The 26,961-nt window shown below is 47.8% G+C and overlaps 3 protein-coding genes across 34 annotated transcripts in view; 1 reads left to right on the forward strand and 2 right to left on the reverse strand.

Annotated features, from left to right (window-relative positions):
- Positions 1–413: 413 nt before the first annotated feature.
- Positions 414–1,979, reverse strand: INHBE (inhibin subunit beta E). Its single transcript, NM_001205842.1, has 2 exons — positions 1,410–1,979; positions 414–1,162 (listed from the first exon to the last, which is right to left on the reverse strand). The coding sequence occupies exons 1-2, from the start codon at positions 1,705–1,707 to the stop codon at positions 414–416; spliced, it is 1,047 nt and encodes a 348-aa protein (NP_001192771.1). The 5' UTR covers positions 1,708–1,979.
- A 4,246-nt stretch (positions 1,980–6,225) lies between these two features.
- On the reverse strand, positions 6,226–16,589 carry INHBC (inhibin subunit beta C). The gene is made up of 2 exons (NM_001205983.1): positions 16,277–16,589; positions 6,226–6,971 (listed from the first exon to the last, which is right to left on the reverse strand). Exons 1-2 carry the CDS (start codon positions 16,587–16,589, stop codon positions 6,226–6,228), a joined length of 1,059 nt encoding a protein of 352 aa, NP_001192912.1.
- Positions 16,590–26,238: 9,649 nt separating this feature from the next.
- Positions 26,239–26,961, forward strand: part of R3HDM2 (R3H domain containing 2) — a 160,066-nt gene continuing 159,343 nt past the window's right edge. For all 32 annotated transcript variants that reach the window (XM_059886670.1, XM_059886677.1, XM_059886678.1 and 29 more), the window contains exon 1: positions 26,239–26,562. The gene's annotated coding sequence lies outside the window, so the exon portion shown is untranslated. The remainder of the gene's footprint in view (positions 26,563–26,961) is intronic.

Consider the following 26,961-nt stretch of genomic DNA (forward strand, 5'->3'; position numbering starts at 1 on the left):
GGCCAGACTGTCTCCCCCATCCCAAGGTTGCTGGGCTCTTGATTGCTCCTTCCTTCCCTTACTTGAGGACTTTCTCTTCTCTGGAGAGACTAAGTGATTTTTCTCTGCCCTCTCCTTCCCACACTCCCTCCCATCTTCTTGGACAGTTTAAGGTAGGAACTCACGCTTTCTGGATAGACTTCTTTACAGGACACACTTTCCCCATCTCCCCCACATATCAACCAGCCTGAAATGGGCCAGAGACTGGACACAAAAGTGCCCATTTGGGTCTCAGAGGGGTCAATCCAGTCATATTGCCAGATGACCCATGGGGTGGAGGTGTGGGTCAGGAACCTGATGCCTCCAGCCACGGAGGCCCTCTGTCTGGGGACCCCTAGGTTGATCTCTTCACTCCAGACCCCCAGGTCCTCTTGCTAGCTGCAGCCACAGGCCTCTACCACCATATCCGGCACATCTGTCTTGACCACGTTGCCATCACGGTCAAGGTAGAGGAGAGAGAGAGGCCTTCGGGCAGTAGGGACACAGCAAGAAGTACCCAAGGGCCAAGGGTTGTTAGCCTTGAGGAGACTGAAGACAGCGGAATGGAAGGAGGCGGCAATGCCAGGGCTGCCAGCCAGGTGGGGGGGACACTGGCCACTGCAGTAATTCAGCCGGTACCCCTCGGGTTGCAGGATCCAATCCCGCCATCCCAGCTCCTGGAAGTCTACATAATGGTCTCGCCGACAGCATAAGGGGGTCGCGGGCTCACAGCTGGGGGTCCTCCTCCTGGCCCGGCCTGCTCCAGGCAATTTGGGCCGGGTCTTAAGTTCCAGGAAGGGCCGCTGCTCTCCTGCTGTGTCCAGGAGCTGTGGGGTGACAGTGCGGTTGCCTTCTAGGGGACTGCAGTCCAGTCGGAGTTTCAAGACACCAGACTCCTCACGCTTCAAGCCGCTAGAGGGCAGAGTTAGGGCGTGCCAGCCCGGGGTTGTCAACTGGTGCTCAGCCAGAAAGACGCGGGACCCTCGGCCTCTCCTCCTGCCCCCCCATCGGAAAATCCTCAAGGAAAGAGGGCCGGGAAGGGTGGGGAGCACTTGCAGCCAGAGGCGAGCATGATACAGGTGGTGGGACCGAGGAGTGGACAGGTGGAAGGTGAGTGTGGAGCTGCAGGTGGCGGTGGAGGAGTCTGCCAGAAAGATGAAGGGATTGGAGAATGTGAGCGGAGATGATGCTGTCCCCTGAGACTCCCAAGAGCCCTGCCCTCTGCTCTCGCCAGCTCCCACCTTCGGAAGAAGCAGGGACTTAGAGGCTAGTCCGGCTCCAATTCCTCCTCTTCCTTCCAGACCCGGCTCCCTCTGCTCCTGCTATCATTGTCAAGCTCCCTTTCTGCCTCCCTGCCCTGTCAGCTCTCTGCCTGTCTCTCCCTCACCCACCTGTGAGGACAGCAAAGCTGATGACCTGCTCCCCATTCGCTGGAACCACTCTTCCCCGCTGCAGTCTCCGGAGGGCTCTGGTGAGCACCGCCTTGGGTGGAGGATGAGTCAGCCGGGGACGACTGGTCAGCTGTAGTCCCTCAAGGATTTGCTGCTTGGCCAGCTTGAGGACCAGAGCTCGCTCTGCTTGGGGTGCCAGTGTGGGGCCCCCACAGGAGGGACACGCAGACCCTGCCACCTGTGCCCACACCAGTGCCCACAGCAGCACCAGCTGGAGCTGGACCTTGAGGAGTCCCATGGTCCTGGTGAATGGCCCAGGGTCAGGTCTGGGGCCTCGGAGGGCCGTTGCTCCTCCTGTTGAGTCTGGCTGCGTGGAGGCCAATGAGGAGGGCACGGCGGCTGCAGCCACCAGTGCCACACCTACCCTTGGCCAAGGGTAGAGCCACCTATCTTCTGTTGCCTGGAACTCAGGAAGGCGGACAGTGGATGGTCCAATGGGTAGCGATGTTCAGTGCAGTCTGCCAGTTTGACCCTCACAGCTCATGTCTGGCTACCGACCGGGGCCTCTCTGGAGCCAGCAGCCTAGGGCTCCCTCACCTAGTGGTCAGCAGGCAGACCTACCCTCTGAGCCCCAGGATTGGCCAGCTGTGCTGCCCATCAGGCCCCTGCCGTGGGTGGAGGTTCCCCCCTGGAGCTCAGGTTTCACCATCTGGCCCTGGTCACGGAGCTTGAGGTAGGGGTGGGGGGGTGGGGGGCGATGTGGACACGTATGATGCAAGAAGGAGGAGGATTTCACAGGCTCAATCCCCAAGGTCTGGGGCTCGGGGGAGGGAGCTCCATGTGAGCAAGGTGGGAAGGTCACTTCCCCCCATACCTCCAGTCTGTCTAGCTGCTGGCCTCCACTGTTGCAGCAGTTTCCATGAGGCAGCTGGGAGTCCCAGTGGTTATTTTTCTGGGCTAGAAGGAGAGCTTGGTTCTTTTTATTTCTAGCAATGGGGCTGGGACAGGGGTGAGAGGCCGGGGGGCTGGCAGTAGGAATGGAGTCCTCTTGCCCAGGCCAAGGTGGCAGTGTCATGGGGCACAGAAGTTACCTCCTGACCTTGCCTGTGCTGGCTGCCCAGAGTCCAGTTGGACCGGAGCACAACGTGGACGAGGGCTGGAGCCTGGGCGGGGGATGGCATGTCACTGTGATGTCTGGGGAAACCTGGAGAGGTGGGGGAGGTGGTGATGCAATATTACATCAGGGCAGAGTCCATCAAGGATGGCAGAAGGGCATGAGACTTGGAAGGGCCTGTCCCAGACACTGGTTCTCTTTCAGGGGACTCCAAGAGCTGCCTAGATTTGGGGTATCCTAGGAGTGGTGCCAGCCTCAGTTAATGGTGGTGGGACATGGAAGATTTATGGGCTTTTAAGAACAAAACATGGCCAGTATAGCAACCTGAGTCCCAACCCCAGCCTTCCTTATTACACTCCTCACTGCCTTTAAATGGGAGAACCAAGGCCTCATGTCATCAGCCTTTCTCCTTATGCCCCAGTTTCTTCAAGAAGCTGGGAGGAAGTGAGTGCATTTTGGGAAATGGGCCCCTATTCCAGTTTGTTAATCTCCCGGCTATTCAGCCATTGGGGGCTCTCAAGATAGCCTGCTAGATTCTGGCACTAGGGGAAGAGAGGTGGCGCTTTGGGGGCCGGGACTCAGTACCACCAGTGTCCACCATGTGGCAGTGCTGAGCCGCTGGACAGCAGAGGGCTTAGTGCTGACCAGCTTCCCAGGGAAGGGGCTGCTCTGGGATGTGGAGAAATTCAGAGGGCTTGCTTCCCCACCTCTCCCTCTGGGGACCCTGCCTCTATGCCAGAAGAATGAGAAGCTGGTGCCTCAGCTCTCTCCGCTTGCCGCTGCCGGAAAGCTGAGGCTGTTATCAGGACCACATCAGTGTTACCTTTAGTTCCGTTTTGGACCTCATCACTGACATGTGGCAATGGAGGGCAGTGAAGGGTGCCACGCTACAGCACCTGTGGTGGGGAGGGGGCCAATGAGACTTTTAGACCCTCTCTCCACCCTGCCTTTCTCCCTAGATCTTGAGTCATATTCAAATCCCTCTGTCCAGGGCTCTCCCCAGCTGCCAGCACCCTCTCTGTTGGTCAAACTTGTGAGTGACAGCTCTCTCTACCCCCTGGGGTCTGGACCCTAGAACTGCAAAGCCGAGGTTTCTGCCTATGGCGCTGTCTCCGAGGGCTAACCTGTGGGTGAGCCTGAGTCAAGGGAGCATCCAGAAGTGACTGCAGGAATCACCAACCCCATTCCTCCCCTGCCCTCTCTGTCAGGTGCCCCCAATTTCCAGCTCTTCTTACCCTCTTGCTGCTGTGCATGGCCTGCCCCTACCTCCCCAGTGACACTTACGTCAGAACCCAGCTATAAATATGCTCTTAGCATCTTAGTCACTTTTCCCAAGAAGTGCTCCCAGGTTATAAATACCCCAGCCATCTGCCTCACAGGCCCGCCCTACCACCAACCTGGCTGGGGGCTGGGGGGTAGCGACAGGCTTGAGAGTGGGTGAGGAAGTAGAAAGAGCCTGAGTGAGTATCTTGCCCTACAGAGAAAAGCCTGAGGAGCCTAGTGTCAGGGGCCAGGGAGTGCTGGAGGAAAAGGTTGGGAAGAGGACAATTCCACTGTTTCTTTTTTGTCAAAAGCAGAGCCAAAAAAGAGAAGGAATAATACTGACTCCTGTTACATTTAGTTTATTTTAAAATTTGCTATTTTGTTCATCTTGGATATTTTTGCATTGATTTTTTAAAATATTGCATTAAAATATTATTTATCTTGACTGATGGAATTTTTGACATCCCCTTAAAATTCTGTCTCCAAGGCAAGTACCTCACTTCACCTCACCTTAGTCTTGACCTTGGGGACTGAAGCTATAGTTGGAAGGAGGGCGGTTAGATTTGGGAGGAGGTGGATTTGGGGTGGGAGACAGTGGTGGAAGAGGGCGGCCTAGCACCAGAAGTCTTCCTTAGATTCTCTCCTTAGGTGAAGATCTCATAAAGTCAAAGGACAGAGAACTTCTGAGCAAGTAAGCATTTGCTCACGAAGCCTGCAGCTCAGATTTGCCTTTCTCCAGGAGGTCTTTCAGGCTCTATCCTTTAGGGTGCCGTTTCCAGGGACCTCAGACCTGGATAGGAGGGGGTTATATGCTGAACAAACACAGACAGCACGTTTCCCAAAGGACACATGGGTTTTGCGCAATCTTGGCCTTGGGTTGCAGACAATATCGACCCCATGGTTCAGGGCTGTCCAGCTAACGGGGGTGGGGGTGGCAATAGTGGGGGAAGAGGGCAAAGGTCTGGAGAGGACCCAATCTCAGAGCAAATGCCTCCCTCTTCTCTCCCCAGACTTTCCTTTCCTTCTCCCCATCCTACTCAAGTGGCCCTTGGCCAGTTCCATCTCCCAAACAGGACTCCTGGCTGGAGCCCTGAGGATCAGTGAAGGAAGGCTGCCTTGTCTCTGCTTCCCACCATGTGTGTGCTCACAGGTTGTCACCTACTTGCTGGTTGAACAGTGATCTGTCTCATCTCTCGGACCAAGGACAGAAGGAGGAGAGGAGCAAGTAAAGCCCAGGTCTTTATTAGCTGGAAGACCAGTGAAGATGGTTCTAGGAAGTAGGATAGGGCCTAAGAAAGGAGGCAGCCTGGAGAAGGAGGAGTCATGATGTGTGGGACAGACATAAAGTTCAGCCCTAAGGCGACTGTGAGGAGAGAAAAGTGGGCAGGGCAGACAGGTTCTGTGTCATCGGGGGTACCAATCAGGGTCCTGGCAGGAAATAAAAGACCCACTCAGCTGTCTATGTTTGTATCACTAAGAAGACTCAATGAAGGACCTCTTTTCAGAGGTATGGGCAGGGTTAAGGGAACTGAGGAGGGATGTTGAAGCACCCAGGAACTAGCAAAAGGCAGATCAAAGGCTAAGAGGAGACAGGCCAGCGTGTTTCTTACTCCTCTCCCTCTGCCTAGGTTCCAGGGTTCTGTGGGACTGTCGCTATGTTCATATCCCTACAACTCCTGTCCAGCTCCCCACCCCCTCCACAGCTCCAGCTCTGCCCAAGTTCTGGTATCCCTGCTTCCACACTCTTGGCTTGTAAGAGCTTTCCATTCTTGCTAGTTTGCTAGGCCAGTCAAGCTCAGCAGGAAGCCAGAGGCCAAAGGAACTCAGGTGAGTCTGCCCCCAAGGGTACAGAGCCAGATGGATAAGGACAAAGAATGAATGAAGGCATGCCAAGAGAGGCTTTAGCAACCCACTGGGCAAGTCAGAGGGAAAAGGGCTCAAGACATAGAGAGGATGTAATGTTTGGTGGATCTAAGGGAGGGACTCTCTGGAGATCCAGAAAAGCAGGGAACGGAGCTGGCCAACTCATCCTGCAGTGGGGGACGTGCAGTAGAAAGGGCAGGGAGGCACCATGGATTGCAGCTGGGCTGTGGGTGTCTGTCTGGGACTCAGATGGCACTGCTCATGGCTGGAGGGGGATTAGAGTCCCTGGGGTGGCAGTTGAGCTCATGGGGCTTGCTGAATGGACTCCGCCCCAGGAAAGGGGCTAGTCATTATGAAGATGGTACCATGGCTGTCCTTAGATCACATCTTAGGAGATGTGATGAAGGTCTCCTCACATCAAAGTGGGGATAATTTCCCCAAGTTGCTCAGGAAGAGGGTGTCCATCTTCTGAACAGAGGCAGTAAGAGGGCCACACCCTACTATCAAGGAAGAGCACCTCCGTCAGGGCGTGTTTGCCTGTCCCCCCTCCCCCCAGTGGCCTGTGCCACACACAGACTAACTGCACCCACAGGCCTCTACCACCATGTCAGGTATGTCAGTCTTGACAATGTTGCTGTCCCTGTCATAGTAGAGCAGAGAGAGGGGGCGCCGGACGGTGGGCACACAGCATGAACTCCCTCTGGTGGTGCCTGCAGCTGTGTTGACCTTGAGAAGATTGAGCACCGAGGTGTAAAAGGAGGCGGCGATGCCTGGCATGCCTGCCACATGCAGGGGGCACTGCCCTGTGCAGAAGTTCATCGCATAGCCCTCAGGCTGGATGATCCAGTCGTGCCATCCGATCTCCCGGAAGTCCACGAAGAACTCTTGTCGACAGCACATCTTGGACCTGCCCTGGCAGTCGATGCCTCGACGACGAACCCGGTGCTGGCCCCCGACTCTCACCCGAGCTGTCACGAAAGGCCTATGTGCAGCCCTAGCCAGGACGACTGGGCTCCAGTCCACCTGTTCTTCAGGGGCCAGCTCCAGGGCCAGGTGCCCCTGGCTATAGGCAGTCTGAGCTTCAGGCCCCAGGAGAAGCTGGTGCCAGCCAGTGTCGTCTACCTGCAGCAGGTGCTGAGTGGCCGAGGTGAGGTTGGTGTCACGTGGGCTGAGCTCAAGGACCCTCACCTTCAGAGGGCAGGTGGTATTGGGAGGGAGCTGCACAAAGAACATGAGGCTGGCCTGCTGGACCTCCAAGCCTCCAGCCGAGCTGTCAGAGGAGAAATGGAAATCCAGACGAGTCTGAGTAGTGTTGCAGAGGCCTGTGGACACGAGAAGCTCCAGTCATTGTGGCCTTCTGAGTGTCATTCTACCTGCTACCTCGCTGTGCGTTCCTTCTCAACCACAGTCCTGGCACTGTTAAGGACCCTTTCCTTCTTAAAAATCTCTTCTCACAACTCTCTTAGGATTCTTCCTTAATTTTCTTTACTGGCTTTTCTTTCTCTGACCATCCCTCCAGTGCAAGAGTTCTTTGGTCTGTCTTTGACCTTCACTTCCTCTTTTTTTTTTTACCCTTATTTCCCCAACCAGGGATCGAGCTTGCCCACCCCCCTGCAGTGGAAGCTCGGAGTCTTAACCACTGGACCCCCAGGGAAGCCCCATTTCCTCTTACTCTACACTGAGGGGAGCCCTGACCCACAGCTGTGGGCAGCCAACGCAAATCTTATGCTGGTGATTCCTGAATCTGTCAGTCCAGTCCAGACCATTTTGCACCTTGGGAATCACCAAGCTTCAGGCCTAAACTTCTAACTGCTTAACTTTGCCACATTCTGTGGAAATGTAGAAATCATTATTTTCCTCCCTATATACCTCTCTCTCTGTTCTTAGAATTGGTCGCACCATTATTTTGCTTATCATCTTTAGAAACCCTAAGATCACCTCCTTTATTCTCCACATCCAGTTCCTCACCAGAGTGGTTCTAATGACTGGCATAGGGACTTACCTGGCTGTCCAGTGGTTAAGACTTCTAGTGCGAGGGGCCTGGGTTCAATTCCTGGTCAAGGAACTAGGATCCCACTTGCTGTGGAGCTCGACCGAAAAAAAATGGCTCTGCATTTCTTCCTGTGCCTATCACTGTTGCCCGATTCCCCCTCTTCGTCTCTCACCTGACCTACTGAAACACATGAATTGGATTTCTGCTCCCTCTACTCCTGCTCTTGTCAGGATCACTAACACCTCCCATGTTGCCATATCCACATGGTTTCATCTCTATATTTGCCTTACCTGAACTTCAAGCAGGTGTTTGACACAGTGGACCATTCCTTCCTTCTGGAAATATTTCCTTCTCTTGGCTTTCATGACTCTGGCTACTCTATCTTGGTTTCTTTGGCTGACAGCTCCTCTTCCTCTGCCTGACCTCTAAATGTTGGAGGTCCTCAGCTCCCTTCACTTCTCTATATGTACTCTCTCCCAGAAAGATCCCATCAATTCCCTTGGCTTTCAATTTCATCTATATGCTGATAACTCCCCAGATACCTATATCTGTGGCCCTGACCTCTCCCTGAGCTTCAGGCTTGTATATCCAGCCGCAGATCTGATATTCCACTAGGATATCCAATGCTATCTCAAACTTTTCAAGTTCAGAGAAGAACTCTAGGTTTATCCTCCCTGACCCCCAACTCAAACCTGTTCTTTCTTCAATCTTCCCTTTCCCTATAAAGGAAAAATAGGGACTTAAACCAAAGTCTTGCTTGCCCTCATTCCCTTCTTTGAAATTATCTGCAGACCTGTCAACTATATCTCCAGTTCATAATGTAATTTCACTTAACCCCACCTCCTCTACCATACATTAGTTCAACCCACAATCATCTTTTTCTTGAACTATGGCAATAGCTTGCCAAGTGATTGGTTCACTCTTGCCCACAAAACCATTCTTCACACATTAGTCAGAGTAATTTTGTTTTTTTCCTGGCTGTGTTATGTGGCATGTGGGATCTCAGTTCCCTAACCAGGGATCAAACTCACACCTACTGCAGCTGAAGCACGGAGTCTTAACCACTGGACCACCAGGGAAGTCCCAGAGTAATTTTTTTATAGCATAAATCTGATCAGCTTAATCATCTCAGCTTAAAACCCTTCAAAGGCTTCCCTTTGCTATTTGAATAAAATCTACACCCCTTAACAGGGACTTCCCTGGTGGTCCTGTGGTTAAGAATCCACCTTCCAATGCAAAGGACATGAGTTCAATCCCTGATCCTTGGGGAACTAAGGTCCCACATGCTGTGGTGCAGCTAAGCCCTAGTGCCACAACTAGAGAAGCCTAGTCACCACAAGGAAGAGCCTGCGCACTGCAATGAAGACTCAGAACAGCCAAAATTAGAATACATAAACCCCTTAACATTCTTGCCTAGAGAAATCCATGGACAGAGGAGCCTGGCGAGCTATAGTCCATGGACATTCAGAGTCAGACACAGCTGAAGCAACTTAGAACACACACACAGCATAGAAAACTTGAATGATTAGGCATTCTGCCACTTAATGACTATATTCTACCTATACTGGGTTTTTTTCTGTTCCTTGAACGCTTACGAAGCATGGACCCACCTCATGGCCTTTGCACTTGCTATTTCCCCTGCCTGGAATGTCTTTCCCAGAATGTTGAATGACTGGCTCCTTCTTGCCATTCAGTTCAAATTTGCTTCTTTAGAGGGGCTTCCCTGACTGACCTAGCTAAAACAGCCTTCAACTTTACCCTCATCTCTTTAATACACTATTCTGTTTAACCGGTCTTTATGGCCACTGTCGCTGTCTGTAATCATCTTGGCTTTTTTGTTCGTTTGTTGACTATATGCTTCTCCTTCCCTCTTCTTCCCCCATCCCCACTCCCAGCCAGGATGTAAACTCCACAAAGGTACAGATTGTGTCTATGTGGCCCACCACTGTATCCCTAGCACCTGGTACATAATAGGCATTCAATAAACACTTTTTGAGTGGATGGCTTTTCATTCTTTTTTTTTTAATTCATTTTTTTTTAATGGACCAGTTTTAAAGTCTGTTTTGAATTTGTTACAACATAGCTTCTGTTTTATCCTTTGGTTTTCCGGCCGCGAGGCATGTAGGATCTTAATTCTCTGACCAGGGATTGAATCCCCACCACCTGTGTTGAAAGGTGAAGTCTTAACCACCGGACTGCCAGGGAAGTCAGGTCTTTATTCTTATTTTATGCAGACATCAGAATTATTTTCCAAAAGGCTAGATCATAAAATTCATAGTTAAAAAAAACTTATTGATGAATACACCTGTTTTAGGAGGCAATTAAATGCCATTATGCTTTGGCCTTAGTGACTCTTTTTTATTTAAGTAAAGAATGCTTTATTGTGGGAATGTCACTGATACGCTCATGGGCATAAAAGAGCAGAAACTAAAATTCAGCTAGACTTGGCGTGAATTGTAAAGCCTGGAATATGGTTGTTCTAGACAGCTCTGAAAGTCTACAAGATCTCAGTCATCTCAGTCTTCCTACGTAAGTCTACTCCCTTCTTCTCTTTCTGTGGATCTACCTCTTTTGCCTCCCTGTGAACTTCCTCAGGTCCCTAAATGGTGGCCCCAGCTCCTGAGTCTACAGAACTTTTAACTTAGTTAAAAGTTCTTCCTAGCTAAGTGACCTGATTCTTCAGTGTTCCAATTCCAAAATCCTTAAAGAAGAGTCTGATTGGCCCAGCTAATGTTTTCTTATTAGGTCACTAAGCGCTCTTACCTTTTAGAACCTTGTAAGTCACCCCAATTATGGCAGGCAGACACAGAACCAGCAGGGGCTGTGGTAGACTTTCACATTGTTGACTACCAGTGAACAATACCTCCCAATATTCACAGTTTTGTGCAATCCCTTCCCATATTAATTCTGGGCTTGGCACATGACTTGATTTGGCCAATGAGAAGTAGGCAAGCACGGTGCAAGTAGATGCTTAATAAGCACTTAATAAGTACTTTGAGGCTTCCCCCTCTTGGAAGGAAACCTTTATTTTAAATTGCTTTTTTTTCATTTGGCCACATGTGGGACCTTAGTTCCCTGACTGGTTATTGAACCTATGCCCCCTGTACTGGAGGTGTGGAGTCTTAACTACTGGACTGCCAGAGGAGTACAGGAAACCTCTAAATGCTTTAAAGAAACTTGAGCTAGACTACTGAATGATGAGAAGCCATGTGGAGAGAGACTTCGTAAGATCAGAGGCCATCCTAGAGATTTCAGCCCCGTCTGAGAATGCAATTACTTGAATGACCTCAGCGATCCCTCATCAAGTGAAGGAACTGTCCAGAATAAGTCCAGTCAAACTACAAAATCACAGAAAATACTGATTTTTTTTTTTTTTTTGCTTTAAGCCTCAATTTTTGAGCTGATCTGCTATATTAATGGATAACTAAAACAGAAATAAGTATCCGAAGTGGTGTACACCATAGAAAAGGCTTAAAATATGCAGTACAGGCTTAGGGTCTGGGTGGCAGACAAGGGATGGAAGGACAGCAGGGAGACTGTTAGTGAAGGCAGGAAGGACAGTGAAGAAATCGCTGTTGGAAGCTAGAGAAAGGGGAACCTGTGTTATGTATTGGCTATCGTCTCTGGTAACTTGGAAGCTAGAAATGGTATCTAACAAAGTTGTGAATTTAGCTAAAGATATTTCCAGCAGAATGTTGAAAGTTTGGCTTATTTTAGCTGCCTATGATAAGGCATCTCAAGAGTGAGATGAACTAAAAAAGGAACTGTTCAGTGTTCAAGCAGAATTTAGAGAAAAACTTTCCAACAGGACTTGTTAGATTGAACAATAAAATATTTTTTCATTCCTCAACTCTGTCTGGCAAAAGGTTCTCAAACTAAGAAATGGTCTCAGGGCAAAAATCAACCCCAGGACACTGCAGGTAGAACATGGCTTCAGAGTTATGATCAAAACAGTAAAGGATAAGCTCTAAGACCTTTTGTTAGGATCTAACATCTTTGTTAAGATCTTTTTTTTTTTTTTTTTTCAATCACACTAGTTCCCCAGCCAGGGATGGAACCAGTGCTCCTGCAGTGGAAGCACAGAGTCTTAATCACTGGGCCACCAGGGAAGTTCAAAGATCTAAAATGTAAGATGTTTTTCTATAGATTCTCTCAACTAGACAGAAGGGTTTCTAAGAATCTTATCCCCCAACACCCTGACTTGTAACCTAAAGATGGGCATCTGTCTTGATAGAATGGAGTGCCTTTTGTCTGACTGAGTAGACTATAATTTATTATTTAAAAGGCTCACAGAGTTTTAAAGAGAATTTTAATAGGGAAAGCAGCACCAATTTGGACTAAAAGAGATAGAGATGACTCAGAATGAAAAGAAGTCTTCAGGTCTCCAGGCCCCCAATTTTTGGGGGCAGATGCAGGCTGAGAAAATTACTCTACTGCAAACACAGGCCACTTTTTATTTAAAAGGAAAGACATCTGGGGCTGGCACTAAGTGCTGAGAGAGCAGATCTAGAAGCCTAGGAGAGCAATGGTGGGCTCTTCTTAAGAGGAGAGGAAAATTGCAGAAAAAGGCCTTAACCAAAGGAATTCCAGACTTAGGGTAGAATTTTCATGAACCAGTGACTGCTCTGCATCTTCCTCCCCTGGCTCCCATTTTGAACAGGTGTATCTATTATGATTATCCCATTCCTGTCTCAGCATTGTACGTTAGGTATGTGGGAAGAAGATAACTTGAATTTTTAGGTCAAAGGCAATGTTGTGCTGGTAAATATTTAACAACTGGATTCCAGAGTTGGGGGAAAAGGCGCTGATTAATAGTGTTAGCCAATTTCTGAGGAATACATTCTCCTATATTGGCCAATTTCAGACTACCACTGATACCAATGAATGCACAGTTGGCAGATGTTTACCATCAGGCCTCAAGAGCCAGTCTGAGCCAGTGTCAGGACACCACTGGAGGGTCTTCCCCTGGTTTCTCCAGGGCCCCAAGCTCTTTCTCTTTGTATCTCCAGCAAGAACAATTCTCAGATCTTCTCTTTCACACAATGGTGGAGATGATATCTTAAGCTGGGAATGAAAACTTGAAACTAAAATATTTAAATGTAAAAGATAAGATCCAGGGATCAGTCATTCTCATCTCCAAAGTTCATTTTGGGTCACACCCCCTCCAGCCTGAATGTTGTATTCATTCATTGATTAGCAAATATGGAAAGTATATAGACTTTAAAGTCAGAGAGAACTGTGTTTGAATTCTGCCCTTGGTAAGCTGTATGACCTTGGCCATGTAAATTATCTTCTTTGAGTTTCAGTTTCTGCATTCTTAAGATGGGAATGATAAAATGTTAGTTGCTCTTTGCGACCCCATGGACTGCAGCCTGCCAGGCTCCTCTGTCCGTGGAATTCTCCAGGCTAGAATACTGGAATGCGTTGCCATTTCCTTCTCCAGGGGATCCTACTGGGGATCTTCAGGGAATCTACTCCAGGGGATCTCCAGGGGATCTTCCTGACCCAGGGATAGAACCCAGGTCTCTGGCATTGCAGGCTGATTCTTTACCATCTGAGTGACCAGGGAATGATAAAGTCTACTTTATGCAAGGATTAACTGAGAGGAGGCAGGTACAATAAATACCTGGTAATTGTCATTACTGCCACAGTGTGCCAGGAACTGGCCTAAGCATCAGGGATACAAAGGTGAAAAAAAACCATCCAGAAGGCACAGTGGTAAAGAATCCACCTGCTGATGCAGGGGACATGGATTTGACCCGTGATCTGGGAAGATCCCACATGTGAGGAGCAACTAACCCCATGAGACGCAGTTACTGAGCCCACACTTTGGAGTCCAAGAGCCACAACTACTGAGCTCACGTGCTGCAACCACTGAAGCCCTCATGCCTAGAGCCTGTGCTCTGCGACAAGAGAAGCTGAAGCAATAAGCCTGTGCACAGCAATGAAGACCCAGTGCAACAAAAAATAAAATAAATATTAAAAAAATAAAGTAACAAGGCTTAGTTGCAGATAGGATGGTGACAGCAATAAATAATTGTAAAACCAATCAGGATTGTGGTGTTCAAAGGACTCATGGTTTCATGGCCGTTGTCCACTTTGTGTTCATCCACTCCAAACTACCTTCAACTCCAAATGCAGTCCGTTTCTTCAGAGTTTTACTCGTGTTTTTCCATTTAGGATGTTGTTTACCATTTTTTACCCATTGAAGTCAAACTTCCTGTACAATCTAGCCTATTTCTAAACTTCTAAAAGACTTCCCTGTCCTGTCAGATCCCAGTGACTGACTTCTGGCCATCAAGGGCTTGTGTTCTCATCCAGCATTAATTTCATTCTGCCTTGTGTTCTAGGTAATTTATTTCTAGCAGTAACAATTAAACTCTTCATGGGCAGAAGCTGAGTCTTCTAAGTTCCCTGCCACCTTCTCCCTTCTAAGTGAAAGAAAGTGAAAGTGTTAGTCGCTCAGTCGTGTCCAACTCTTTGCAACCCCGTGTACTGTAGTCTGCCAGGCTCCTCTGTCTGTGGGTTTCTCCAGGCAAGAATACTGGAGTGGGTTGCCATTCCCTTCTTCAGGGGACCTTCCCGACCCAGGGATTGAACCTGGGTCTCCTGCATTGCAGGCAGATTCTTTACTGTTTGAGCCACCAGGGAAGCCCATGCTTTCTAAGTACATTAATTAGTTCACTTAATTCTCTCAACTATCCTCTCATTATCTCTGTTTTGCAACTGAGAAAACTATCAACAACCCATGACATATATTAATAAGTAGCTGAGCCAGAATTTGAGCCCAGTTTATCTGGCTCCAGAGTTTGTGTTCTTAATTATGAGCAGAAACCCTTTTTTGAGCTGGAATAGGGTCTCATTCATCACTGGGGACTCTAGACATGGTCAAGCTGACCTACAGAATGGTTTGGTTGGTTGTCAAGCATCTACTCTGTTTGCAAGAGGCAGAGTGGTATAATGGTCAAGGTCAAGGACTTGAGACTCAGGCTGTCTGGTTCCACCACTTACTGGTCATATGACCTTGAGCTAGCTACTCAACCTCTTTGAGCCTCAGTTTCATCACTTCTAAAATACAGACGATAATAGTATTTGCCTACCTGACTTGTGAGGCTTTCAAGGAGTTAGTATCTGTAAAAGGTTTAGAACACTGTAAACATTGTATGTGTGGGTGTTCATTCGCTTCAGTCACGTCTGACTCTTTGTGACCCTATGGATTGTAGCCTGCCAGATTTCTCTGTCCCTAGGATTCTCCAGGCAAGAATACTGGAGTGGGTTGCCATGCCCTCCTCCAGGGGATCTTCACGACCCAGGGATCGAACTCGAGTTTTGTGTGTCTCCTGCATTGCAGGAGCCATCGGGGAAGCCCAAATATTGTATAAGTGTTAGTTATTTCTACTATATACTAGTCTCTGGTGATAATGTAAGGAATAAATGACAGTTCCTGAACTCAAGGGGGTCGAATTCTATGGAAAGACAGACTTCATAGAAAACCTGGAAACAGACAATTCCACAAGGAAGGTCCAGGTTCTGGGTGAGGGTATGGGGGCCACAAGAGAGGGAGCCCCTCGGCCTCAAGTCAGGGTGGGTATTTTCAGGATAGGAGTGCTGGGTCTTGAAGGGAGTAGATGCTGACCAAAGGAAAGGGACCAGGATTGGGAAGGGCCTTCTAAACCTAAGACAAAACTTGCAAGAAGCTCAGAGGCAAGAGAGATCACTTGTTTATGTTCTGTTTCTCAGATCCTGTCTCTGAATTCTATTTTTTTTTTTTGGCCCCACCTTGAGGCTCCTGAGATCTTAGTTCCTCAACCAGGAATTGAACCTGGGCTCTCAGCCATGAGGGTACAGAGTCCTAAACCACTGGCATACATGCTCAGTCACGTCCCACTTTTTCTGACCCCATGGACTGCAGCCTGCCCTCCAGGCTCTTCCATCCATGAAATTTTCCAGGCAAGAACACTGGAGTGGGTTGCCATTTCCTACTCCAAAACCACTGGACCACCAACGAATTCCCCTGTCTCTGAATTCTTGATATTCTCTCCAGCTGCCCACTAAATTCTCTACCCAACTGCTGTTCTTTATCTATCCTTTAAATATCTTTCTGAGCCCCATTTTGACCCTGTTCTGATGTGGGGACCCAAGGTAATCAAGGCAAGAGGACAGGAGTCAGTGGAGCGAAATTGTAATCGGAGTGTTTCTCTTTTCTACCTTTTACTCAAATGAGGTATCTGGGGAGGACAGGGTACAGAGAAGCTGGATCCTGGGGCCAGAGGAGGGACAGACTCTCCAGTTCCCAGACCCTGAGTCCAGGCTCAGGTAGTGGTTGGGCTTACATCACAGCCTGTGGAAGTGTGTGGGGCCTGCAGAGAGAGGAACCAGGGGAGATGGGGTAGGCAGTCTTAAAGAGAAGTGAAAGGTACCCACTTCTCATGTGCCCATTGATCAAGTCTAAACTTATAAGGGAGCGCTTGGGCGGGTGGGGGTTTGGAGCCTGTGATTAGGAGACTATAGACTGTGAGAGGCCAGAGTTGGGATGGTTTTGGGGAGAAAGTCAGAGGTTAGATATCGGGGAGGTAGCTTTTCGTTTCCTGAAGAGATCAAGTTTAGGGGAAGATCTATAGGCCAAGAACCCACCTGTCTCGGCAAAGCTGATGATCTCATACTCCTGTCCCTCATCGGCTTCCGGAAGCGCCCCCTGTGGGGGCCCGTGGAGTCGATGCAGGGCAGCCCGCAGAGCAACTCCGGACACAGGCCGGCCCAGGGTGGGGCGCTGGCTGAGGTGCAGCTTGTCCAAGATGCTCCTCTTGGCCAGGTTAAGCAGCAGCTCCCGGTGGCTCTCCACGTCCAAGGCAGGCTCCCCGCATGCTGGACACTGTCTGTCAGCCCTGGGAGTGGCCACCATGGCTGCAGCCAGGACCAGGAAGGCCAGGAACAAGGAGCAGATCATCACCAAGGGGCTTCCTTGAGCTATGCACCTGAGACAGAGCTGCAAGCCCGTGGTTCAGGGTCTCAACAGCTGTGGTCTCGGCTCCTTCCCTGCTGGCTGCCAGGGGCCCCGGAAGGAGAGTGTGTCCAGCTGGCATGACTCCTGGTTGTAGGGGGTAGAGTAGTCAAACATCCAACTTGAGAGATGAAGCAGTTACAGGTAGAATCTGGCAGAAGCCACATAGTCAACGAAAGTACAGAGTGGGGGATGTGAGGCGAGGTTGGTTGGGTTGTCCCTTGGCCAACTTTGGGAGAGAGTGGGTTACCCATGTGAGCTGCCAGGCCCGGGGACAAAGGTCAGAGATGAAATTCCTCTTCAGATTGATAGCTTTGCTCGGAAGCCTGGCAGTAGGGGGTGGGAGTGGGGTGTGGAGATCAGAGGTTTAAAGATAGAATGTTAAAACATGACTTTCAAACGTGAGGGGGTCATTGGCAGGACACTGTAGGTCATTGTCATGTAGGTTGTTGAGAGTTCATTTTCCCCTGCCTGGTCCTTCTCAAAGCCCTATCGCCCTTTCCTCCCTCCCAGAGGCTCACAGTCCAGACTCCTTTGTAGCCCTGGGTTGGGTTTTGCCCTGTGGGGCTCAAAATCACATCCAGTCAGAAGGTTAAAGAAGGGGAAGGGAACTGTTCTAGCCAGGTCTTCTGGATCCTCAGAGGGAGGTCTGAAATGCAGAAGGAGCTTGAGATCTAGATTTCCTCAGACTTGGAGGCTTCTCCTCTTTAAGAAAAATACATTCTGAGATTTCTCAGAATCCCTGGTGTTCTACCCCAAAGGTCCTGAGGAGCAGGTCTCCAAGGACAAGTCTCTGCATCCACAGCTGGGATTTACCTGGTAGGGGTGGGCAGGTGGAATTAGGAATATAGGTTTTTAAGCCAGATGGCCTGGGTTAAAATTCTGTCTCTTCCTTTTATAAGCTGTATGACTGTGGGCAAGCAACTTGACCTCTCTTACTTCAATTTCTTCATCAGAGAAATGGGAAAATGATTATTCATGATTCCAAAATCCAAAAAACTTTGTAATCCATACTACTTTGGAGGTAGTTCATATGGTAGCTAAACCTGACCTGAAGAGAAGTGTGGTTACTCGTGGTCTTTTAAAAACTCATACTGGAGACTATTTATACATTTTTACTCCAGAAATATTATTTGATTATGGGTGATATATATGTACCATTTTACTTTTCTATTTTTATTTTTTGGCCACGTACCCCATGGCTTGTGGGATCTTAGGTCCCGGACTAGGGATTGAACGTGTGTCCTTGGTAGTGCAAGTTCAGTTCAGTTCAGTTCAGTCGCTCAGTCGTGTCCTACTCTTTGCGACCCCATGAATTGCAGTACGCCAGGCCTCCCTGTCCATCACCAGCTCCCGGGGTTCACCCAAACCCATGTCCATCACGTCGGTGATGCCATCCAGCCATCTCATGCTCTGTCGTCTCCTTCTCCAGTAGTGCAAGTGCAGAGTCCTAATCACTGGACTGCCAGGGAATTCCGTATTTTACCTTTCTGAAACCTGAAATTTCCTGAACTCTGAAACGTGTCTGGTCCTATGGATTTTGAATATGGAATTACAGATCTTTAATGATTTTCTGAGAGTTATGAACTTTAAATAATTTTATAAAGTACTTACACTGGCTGGCACAGAATAAGGGCTTAATTAAAGTTTTTTTTTTTTGGCTTAAATTTCTTGGCTTAAAGAAATTTATTCTTGCACAGGTCTGAAAGACAGAAATCCAAAATCTGTATAGTTGTTGTTTAGTCACTAAGCCATTTCTGACTCTTTGTGATCTCATGTAATGTAGCCTGCTAGGCTCCTCTGTCCATGGGATTTCCCAGGCAAAAATACTGGAGCGGGTTGCCATCTCCATCTTCATAAAGTTTTTTTTTTATTGTTGTTGTTGATATTTATTTTATTTGTTTGACTGCACCAGGGTGTTTTTGTTTCATTTTTTTGGTCACCTTTTGTGTCATGTGGGATCATAGTTCCCCTACCAGGGATCAAACCCATGCCCCTGCAATGGAAGCACAAAGTCTTAGCCACTGGACCACCAGGGAAGTCTCTTAATTAAAGTTTATTATTATTCTCACTACATACTTTTTTTTAATATGACATTTTAACTTTGCATAGGGTAAAGTTTTTTTTTTTAATTTTATTTATTTTTGGCTGTGCTGCATTGCTGCGTGGGGGCTTTCTCTAGTTGTGGTGTGTGGGCTTCTCTTGTTGCAGTACATGGGCTCTAGAGCACAGGCTTAGAAGTTGTGGCATATGATCTTAGTTGCTCCATAGCATGTGGAATCTTCCCGGACCAGAGATCAAAACTGTGTCATCTGCATTGACAGGCAGATTCTTAACTACTAGGCCACCGGGGAAGTCTGCTTCATAGATTTTTTTTGTGGGCCAGAGTACCTTCACCTCTAGATGTGCTGAAGAAATTCTGCCAATATTTGCCCTCCTGGACTCTGCTTTCTTAGATACCATGCCCCCAGTCACCATCTCTGGTGCAGTCACTTAACAAGTCATCTCTGCTGCCATTATATTTTTAGCACTGCACACAGGACCTATAATACAGGTGGTTAAAGCACTTACTGGATGAATAAATGCTAGTGTACAGGCTGGTTATCAGAAATCACAGTTGACTGAATTTTTGTGTCACAGTTTATTAGCTTCTCAACAGGAGCTCATCTTTTCTTCTTCTTCTTCTTTTTTTTTTTTGCCATAAAGTGTATGGGAATTTAGTTTCCCGATCAGGAATGGAATCTTCACCCCCTGCATTGAAGCACACAGTCTGAACCATTGGACTGCTGGGGAAGTCCCTCTTCTTTTTTCATACCTGTGATAGAAGTAGATTTATTATAAAATTTCTAGTATAGGCTTATTACTCTTGCCTGGAAAATCCCATGGACGGAGGAGCCTGGTAGGCTGCAATCCATGGGGTCGTGAAGAGTCAGACATGACTGAGCGACTTCACTTTTCACTTTCATGCATTGGAGAAGGAAATGGCAACCCACTCCAGTATTCTTGCCTGGAGAATCCCATCTATGGGGTCGCATAGAGTCGGACACGACTGAAACGACTTAGCAGTAGCAGCATAGGCTTATTTATTTATAAAATAAGGGTTTTATTGAATTTTAACAAAAAATTCACATAACGTAAAATTCACCCTTTAAAGTATATAGTTCAGCAGTTTTTAGTACATTCACAGAGTTCTGCAAAAATCACCGTTATTTAATTTGACAATCATTTCATCATTCCCCAAAGAAACCCTGTACCTATTAGTAGTCATTTTCTAGTAATCTTCCAATCTACAGGAATTGATCTTATATCTAACATTTTAATTTTCCTAATTTCATTCTTGGATATAAGTTTACCTGGAGGTTGGGAGAAATAGTTACATTGCTCTTTGTTTCATGTCTTAATTACATTATGTACTTCCCAGAACCCCTCAGACTCTAAGATGATTTCAACTGCTTCTCTTCTCTCTGACAAATAGTTGGGAAATAAGAGGTTAGCAAAAGCAGGAGAAACAGAGCAGGGTTTCTCTTAGGGGTGGATGCTTCATGTTTCTGCCTTAGCTGTTCTTCAATTACTGTATTTGTCCCTAAAAGATCCTACTGATTCACTCTGCATTATGACACACAGATCCTTTGAAACCTGCCCTTTTCAGTTACATTTCCTGTTTTTAAATTTTATTTTATTATTAAAGTATAATTGCTTTACAATATTATGTTAGTTTCTGCTGTACAATTAAGTGAATCAGCTCTATGTATACATACATCCCCTCCTTCTTGAGTCTTTCCCAACCCATCCCACTACTCTAGGGCATTACAGAGCACTGACCTGAGCTCCCTGTGCTATACAGCAGCTTCCCACTGTTTTATATATGGTAGTGTATATATGTCAATGCTATTTTCCCAGTTCACCCTACCTTCCTCTCTCCCCCACCATGTCCAATTGCATTTCTAACAGTGCAGATGGTGACCGCAGCCATGAAATTAAAAGACACTTACTCTTTGGAAGGAAAGTTATGACCAACCTAGATAGCATATTCAAAAGCAGAGACATTACTTTGCCAACAAAGGTTCGTCTGGTCAAGGCTATGGTTTTTCCTGTGGTCATGTATGGATGTGAGAGTTGGACTGTGAAGAAGGCTGAGCGCCGAAGAATTGATGCTTTTGAACTGTGGTGTTGGAGAAGACTCTTGAGAGTCCCTTGGACTGCAAGGAGATCCAACCAGTCCATTCTGAAGGAGATCAGCCCTGGGATTTCTTTGGAGGGAATGATGCTGAAGCTGAAACTCCAGTACTTTGGCCACCTCATGCGAAGAGTTGACTCATTGGAAAAGACTCTGATGCTGGGAGGGATTGGGGGCAGGAGGAGAAGGGGACGACAGAGGATGAGATGGCTGGATGGCATCACTGACTCGATGGACGTGAGTCTCAGTGAACTCTGGGAGTTTGTGATGGACAGGGAGGCCTGGTGTGCTGCGATTCATGGGGTCGCAAAGAGTTGGACACGACTGAGCAACTGAACTGAACTGAACTGATGAAGATAAAATGTCTCAGTTCAAAATCTGGGACTTTGTTGCTCCAGGGTTCCTTATCTTTTTTTTTTTTTTTTTTAACTAGAGTTATTTTTCTCTTTATTTATTTATTTTTGGCTGTGCTAGGTTTTCATTGCTTTTGGGAAGGCTTTCTCTAGTTGTGGGGAGCAGGAGCTACTCTTCGTTGCAGTGCACGGGATTCTCACTGCAGTGGCTTATCTTGCTGTGGAGCACAGGCTCAGTAGCTGTGATACATGGGCTTAGTTGCTCCGTGGCATGTGGAATTTTCCCGGACCAGGGATTGAACTGGTATCTCCTGCACCGGCAGGCAGATTCTTATCCATTACACCACCAGGGAAGCCCAGGGTTCCTTCTTTTATAAAATGAGTACAAGGGCAATACCTACTGTTTTGAGGATTAAATTGAAATAACAGATGTAGAATGCTACATATCCTATACTCCATGTACATATATTGTTGTTGTTTAGTTGCCTTAGTCCCTAAGTTGTGTCCAATTCTTTTGCAACCCCATGGATTGTAGCCTGCCAGGCTCCTCTGACCGTGGGATTTCCCAGGCAAAATTTCTGGAGTGGATTGCCATTCCCTTCTCCAGGGTATCTTCCTGAACCAGGGATAGAACCTGCACCTCCTGCATATGTCTCCTGCATTGGCAGACAGATTCTTTACCACTGAACCACCAGGGAAGTCCTATATACATACATACATAACATTAATACAAATATTAGTTATTATTTCCTCCTGGCCATCACTGCCTCCTGCCTCCAACTTGAAAACCTGCAAATTGCTGATTTTTGAAGGAAAGGAGAATTTCTTATCTTTATAACCTCGTTGGTTATCCATTGCCTCTCTGATGAACTCCAACTTATATTCTTCAAGGTTAGCTGAAATTTCACCTTTAGCATCTCTGTAGCTCGTTTGATCTCTCTTACGTCTAAGAACTAAACACTCCTTCTTGTGTTTCCACAGCACATTGAACACCTATTATAGCACGTGTTTGTTGTTGTTCTTTAGTTACTAAGTTATGTCTGACCCTTTGCAACCCTATGGACTGTAGCCCTCCAGGATCCTCTGTCCATAGGATTTCCCAGGCAAGAACAGACAAATGGGTTGCCATGCCTTCCTCTAGGGGATCTTCCTGACCCAGGGATCTAACCTGCATCTCCTGCATTGGCAGATGGATTCTTTACCACTGAGTCACCTGAGAAGCCCCATATATGTTTGTGTGTGTATATATATATATATATATATATATATATATATAAAATATTAATACAAATATTAGGTGTGTGTCTCTTACATCTCCTGCATTGACAGGTGGGTTCTTTACCACTAGCACTACTATGTAATAAATATTTAATGACTGAATTCTATCCATGTACGACTACAATGCTTTGAGGGAGTTAGTAAAGAAATGATGCAAATACATGTAATCAGTAACTAAATTGATTCTGCCTAGGATGGACAGTGTGGGGGAAGTTGCAAATTTAAGATGATCTTTTAAAAAAGAATTGTGTGTTAAAGGATGGTGGTGTGAAGCAGTGATTTTAAAAAGGATGGACTTAAACCTACTTTTAGTTCAGTTCAGTTCAGTCGTTCAGTCACGTCTGACTCTGTGACCCTATGGACTGCAGCACGCCAGGCCTCCCTGTCCATCACCAACTCCTGGAGTTTACTCAAACTCATGTCCATTGAGTTGCTGATGCCATCCAACCATCTCATCCTCTGTTGTCCCCTTCTCCTCCTGCCTTCAATTTTTCCCAGCATCAGGGTCTTTTCCGATGAGTCAGTTCTTCCCCTCAGGTGGCCAAAATATTGGAGTTTCAGCATCAGTCCTTCCAATGAATATTCAGGACTGATTTCCTTTAGGATGGACTAGTTGGACCTCCTTGCAGTCCAAGGGACTCTCAAGAGTCTTCTCCAACACCACAGTTGAAAAGCATCAATTCTTTGGTGCTCAGCTTTCTTTATAGTCCAACTCTCACATCCATACATAACTACTGGAAAAACCATAGCTTTGACTAGACCTTTGTTGGCAAAGTAATGTCTCTGCTTTTTAATATGCTGTCTAGGTTGGTCATAGCTTTTCTTCAAAGGAGCAGACATCTTTTAATTTCATGGCTGCAGTCATCATCTGCATTGATTTTGAAGCCCCCCAAAATAAAGTCTGCCACTGTTTCCACTGTTTTCCCATCTATTTGCTAGGAAGTGATGGGACCAGATGCCATAATCTTAGTTTTCTGAATGTTGAGGTTTAAGCCAGCTTTTTCACTCTCCTCTTTCATTTTCTTCAAGAGGCTCTTTAGTTCTTCACTTTCTGCCATAAGGGTGGTGTCATCTGCATATCTGAGGTGATTGATATTTCTTCCAGCAATCTTGTTTCCAGCTATCCAGCCTGGCATTTCACTTGATGTACTCTGCATATAAGTTAAATAAGCAGGGTGACAATATACAGCCTTGAGGTACTCCTTTTCCTATTTGGAACCAGTCTGTTGTTCCATGTCCAGTTCTAACTGTTGCTTCCTGACCTGCATACAGATTTCTCAAGAGGCAGGTCAGATGGTCTGGTATTCCCATCTCTTGAAGAATTTTCCAGAGTTTGTTGTGGTCCACATAGTCAAAGGCTTTGGCATAGTCAATAAAACAGAAGTAGATGTTTTTCTGGAACTCTCTTGCTTTTTCAATGATCCAATGGATGTTGGCAATTTGATCTCTGGTTCCTCGGCCTTTTCTAAATCCAGCTTGAACATCTGGAAGTTCATGGTTCACGTACTGTTGAAGACTGGCTTGGAGAATTTTGAACTGGACATGGAACAACAGACTGGTTTCAAATAGGAAAAGGAGTTCATCAAGGCTTATTGTCACCTTGTTTATTTAACTTATATGCAGAGTACATCATGAGAAACGCTGGACTGGAAGAAACACAAGCTGGAATCAAGATTGCCGGGAGAAATATCAATAACCTCAGATATGCAGATGACACCACCCTTATGGCAGAAAGTGAAGAGGAACTCAAAAGCCTCTCGATGAAAATGAAAATGGAGAGTGAAAAAGTGGGCTTAAAGCTCAACATTCAGAAAACGAAGATCATGGCATCTGGTCCCACCACTTCATGGGAAATAGATGGGGAAACAGTGGAAATAGTGTCAGACTTTATTTTTCTGGGCTCCAAAATCACTGCAGATGGTGAGTGCAGCCATGAAATTAAAAGATGCTTACCTCTTGGAAGGAAAGTTATGACCAACCTAGATAGCATATTCAAAAGCAGAGACATTACTTTGCCAACAAAGGTTCATCTAGTCAAGGCTATGGTTTTTCCTGTGGTCATGTATGGATGTGAGAGTTGGACTGTTAAGAAGGCTGAGTGCCGAAGAATTGATGCTTTTAAACTGTGGTGTTGGAGAAGACTTTTGAGAGTCCCTTGGACTGCAAGGAGATCCAACCAGTCCATTCTGAAGGCGATCAGCCCTGGGATTTCTTTGGAAGGAATGATGCTAAAGCTGAAACTCCAGTACTTTGGCCACCTCACGCGAAGAGTTGACTCATTGGAAAAGACTCTGATGCTGGGAGGGATTGGGGGCAGGAGGAGAAGAGGACGACAGAGGATGAGATGGCTGGATGGCATCACTGACTTGATGGAGGTGAGTCTCAGTGAACTCCGGTAGTTTGTGATGGACAGGGAGGCCTGGTGTGCTGCCGATTCATGGGGTTGCAAAGAGTCAGACACGACTGAGCGACTGATCTGATCTGATCTGATCTGACTAGCATGTGAGATGATTGCAACTGTGTGGTAGTTTGAGCATTCTTTGGCATTGCCTTTCTTTGGGACTGGAATGAAAACTGACCTTTTCCAGTCCTGTGGCCACTGCTGAGTTTTCCAAATTTGCTGGTATATTGAGTGCAGCACTTTCACAGCAGCATCATTTTTTAGGATTTGAAATAGCTGAATTTGAATTCCATCACCTCCACTAGCTTTGTTCACTAGTGATGCTTCCTAAGGCCCACTTGACTTCACATTCCAGGATGTCTGGCTCCAGGATGGTGATCACACCATCGTGATTATCTGGGTCGTGAAGATCTTTTTTGTACGGTTCTTCTGTGTATTCTTGCCACCTCTTCTTAATATCTTCTGCTTCTGTTAGGTCCATACCATTTCTGTCCTTTATTGTGTCCATCTTTGCATGAAATGTTCCCTTGTTATCTCTAATTTTCTTGAAGAGATCTCTAGACTTTCCCATTCCATTGTTTTCCTCTATTTCTTTGCACTGATTTCTGAGGAAGGCTTTCTTATCTCTCCTTCCTATTCTTTGGAATGGTTGTCTGAGGCCTTACAAACAGCTATGAAAAGAAGAGAAGTGAAGTCACTCAGTCGTGTCCGAGTCTTTGCGACCCCATGGATTGCGGCCTATCAGGCTCTTCCGTCCATGGGATTTTCCAGGCAAGAGTGCTGGAGTGGACTGCCATTTCCTTCTCCAGGGGATCTTCCCAACCCAGGAATCGAACTCGCTCCCCCATTGCGGGCAGACACTTTATCATCTGAGCCACCAGGGAAGCCCTGGTGAGAAGTGAAGGCAAAGAAGAGAAGTGAAAGGCAAAGGAGCAAAGGAAAGATATACCCATTTGAAACCTACTTTATGTCGAGTTAAACTTTTACATCAAAGAAAAACTGGGCATTTACTTACTACATGATCTTTATTCATTTACAAGTATCTACTTCATATATGCTGTTTTGGGAGCAGGAGTTACAATCCTAGGTGAAAGGCTATTTTGAAAGTACTCCGTAAACTTAAATTTCAGTTATTAGTATCATGTTTAAAGCAAGGGTGACTCTGACCGGCTTGATCTGTTTCACGTGAACTAAGGGGCGCAGTGGATCTGGATTGGCGGCTGAAGACAGAGGTAACGCAGCGGAAGCGACAGAGTTGAGAGCGTGAGTGAGCGCACGGGGTAGGTGGGAGAACACGCAGGGGGGGTCTGCAGGCGTGGAGACAGGCACACAGGAAGCACAGAAGCGCCGGGCGCAGGACGCGGTGACGACTACGCCGGCCGTGGTGACGTAGGGCGCAGGCCGCAGCGGGGGGCGGACTCTGGGCCTTTCTTCCCCTTCTGATTTTCCCCCTCCCCCCTTTTCTCCCTTTCCGGGTTTGGTTTCCCCCTTTTCTCCCCCTCTCCCCCTTCCTTCCCAAGCCCCTTTCCCCTCCCCCGCCCCAGTCCCCCCTGTTCCCCCGCCCTGGGCCCTGGGGAAACCCCCGCTGAGAAGAGCCCGCCCCCAGAAGCGCGCCGCCGCCGGCCGTCGGGGCCGAGCCGCAGCCGTGCGGCCGTGGGCCCGGGCGGCGGGCGGAGACGCTGGCGCCCTCCCCGCTACGGCCCGCGTGAGGTGAGGCCACCTCCGGGCCGAGGGGGCGGGCGACGCGGGCGGCCCGTGGGGAGGGGGCGTGGCGGCCGCGCGGGCGGGTGGGTGAGTGGGTGGGCGGAGGCCCCCTGGCCTGGGTTCCCCGCGCTGGCGCTGCCCAGACCCGCGGGCGGTGGGTCGACCCGAGCCTCCGGTGAAGGACGGCTCGGAGGCCAGAGACGCCCCGGGTGTGTACCGGGAGCGCAGGCGAGAAGCGAGGGGCGCGGGGCGGGGGGTGGGGGGACTGGGGCCACCTGTGGCCTGTGCGGTGGGATCTAAAAACTTGTGCCCTTGTGCGCCAGGGTGACTAGTCTCATGTGTTTCTTGGATCTCCGTTTTTCTTCGAGCCTTGGAAAAATGGGAGGGAAAGGTGTTGGAGTGTTT

Source organism: Bos taurus, chromosome 5 (assembly GCF_002263795.3).
Source record: "Bos taurus isolate L1 Dominette 01449 registration number 42190680 breed Hereford chromosome 5, ARS-UCD2.0, whole genome shotgun sequence".
Taxonomy (NCBI): domain Eukaryota; kingdom Metazoa; phylum Chordata; class Mammalia; order Artiodactyla; family Bovidae; genus Bos; species Bos taurus.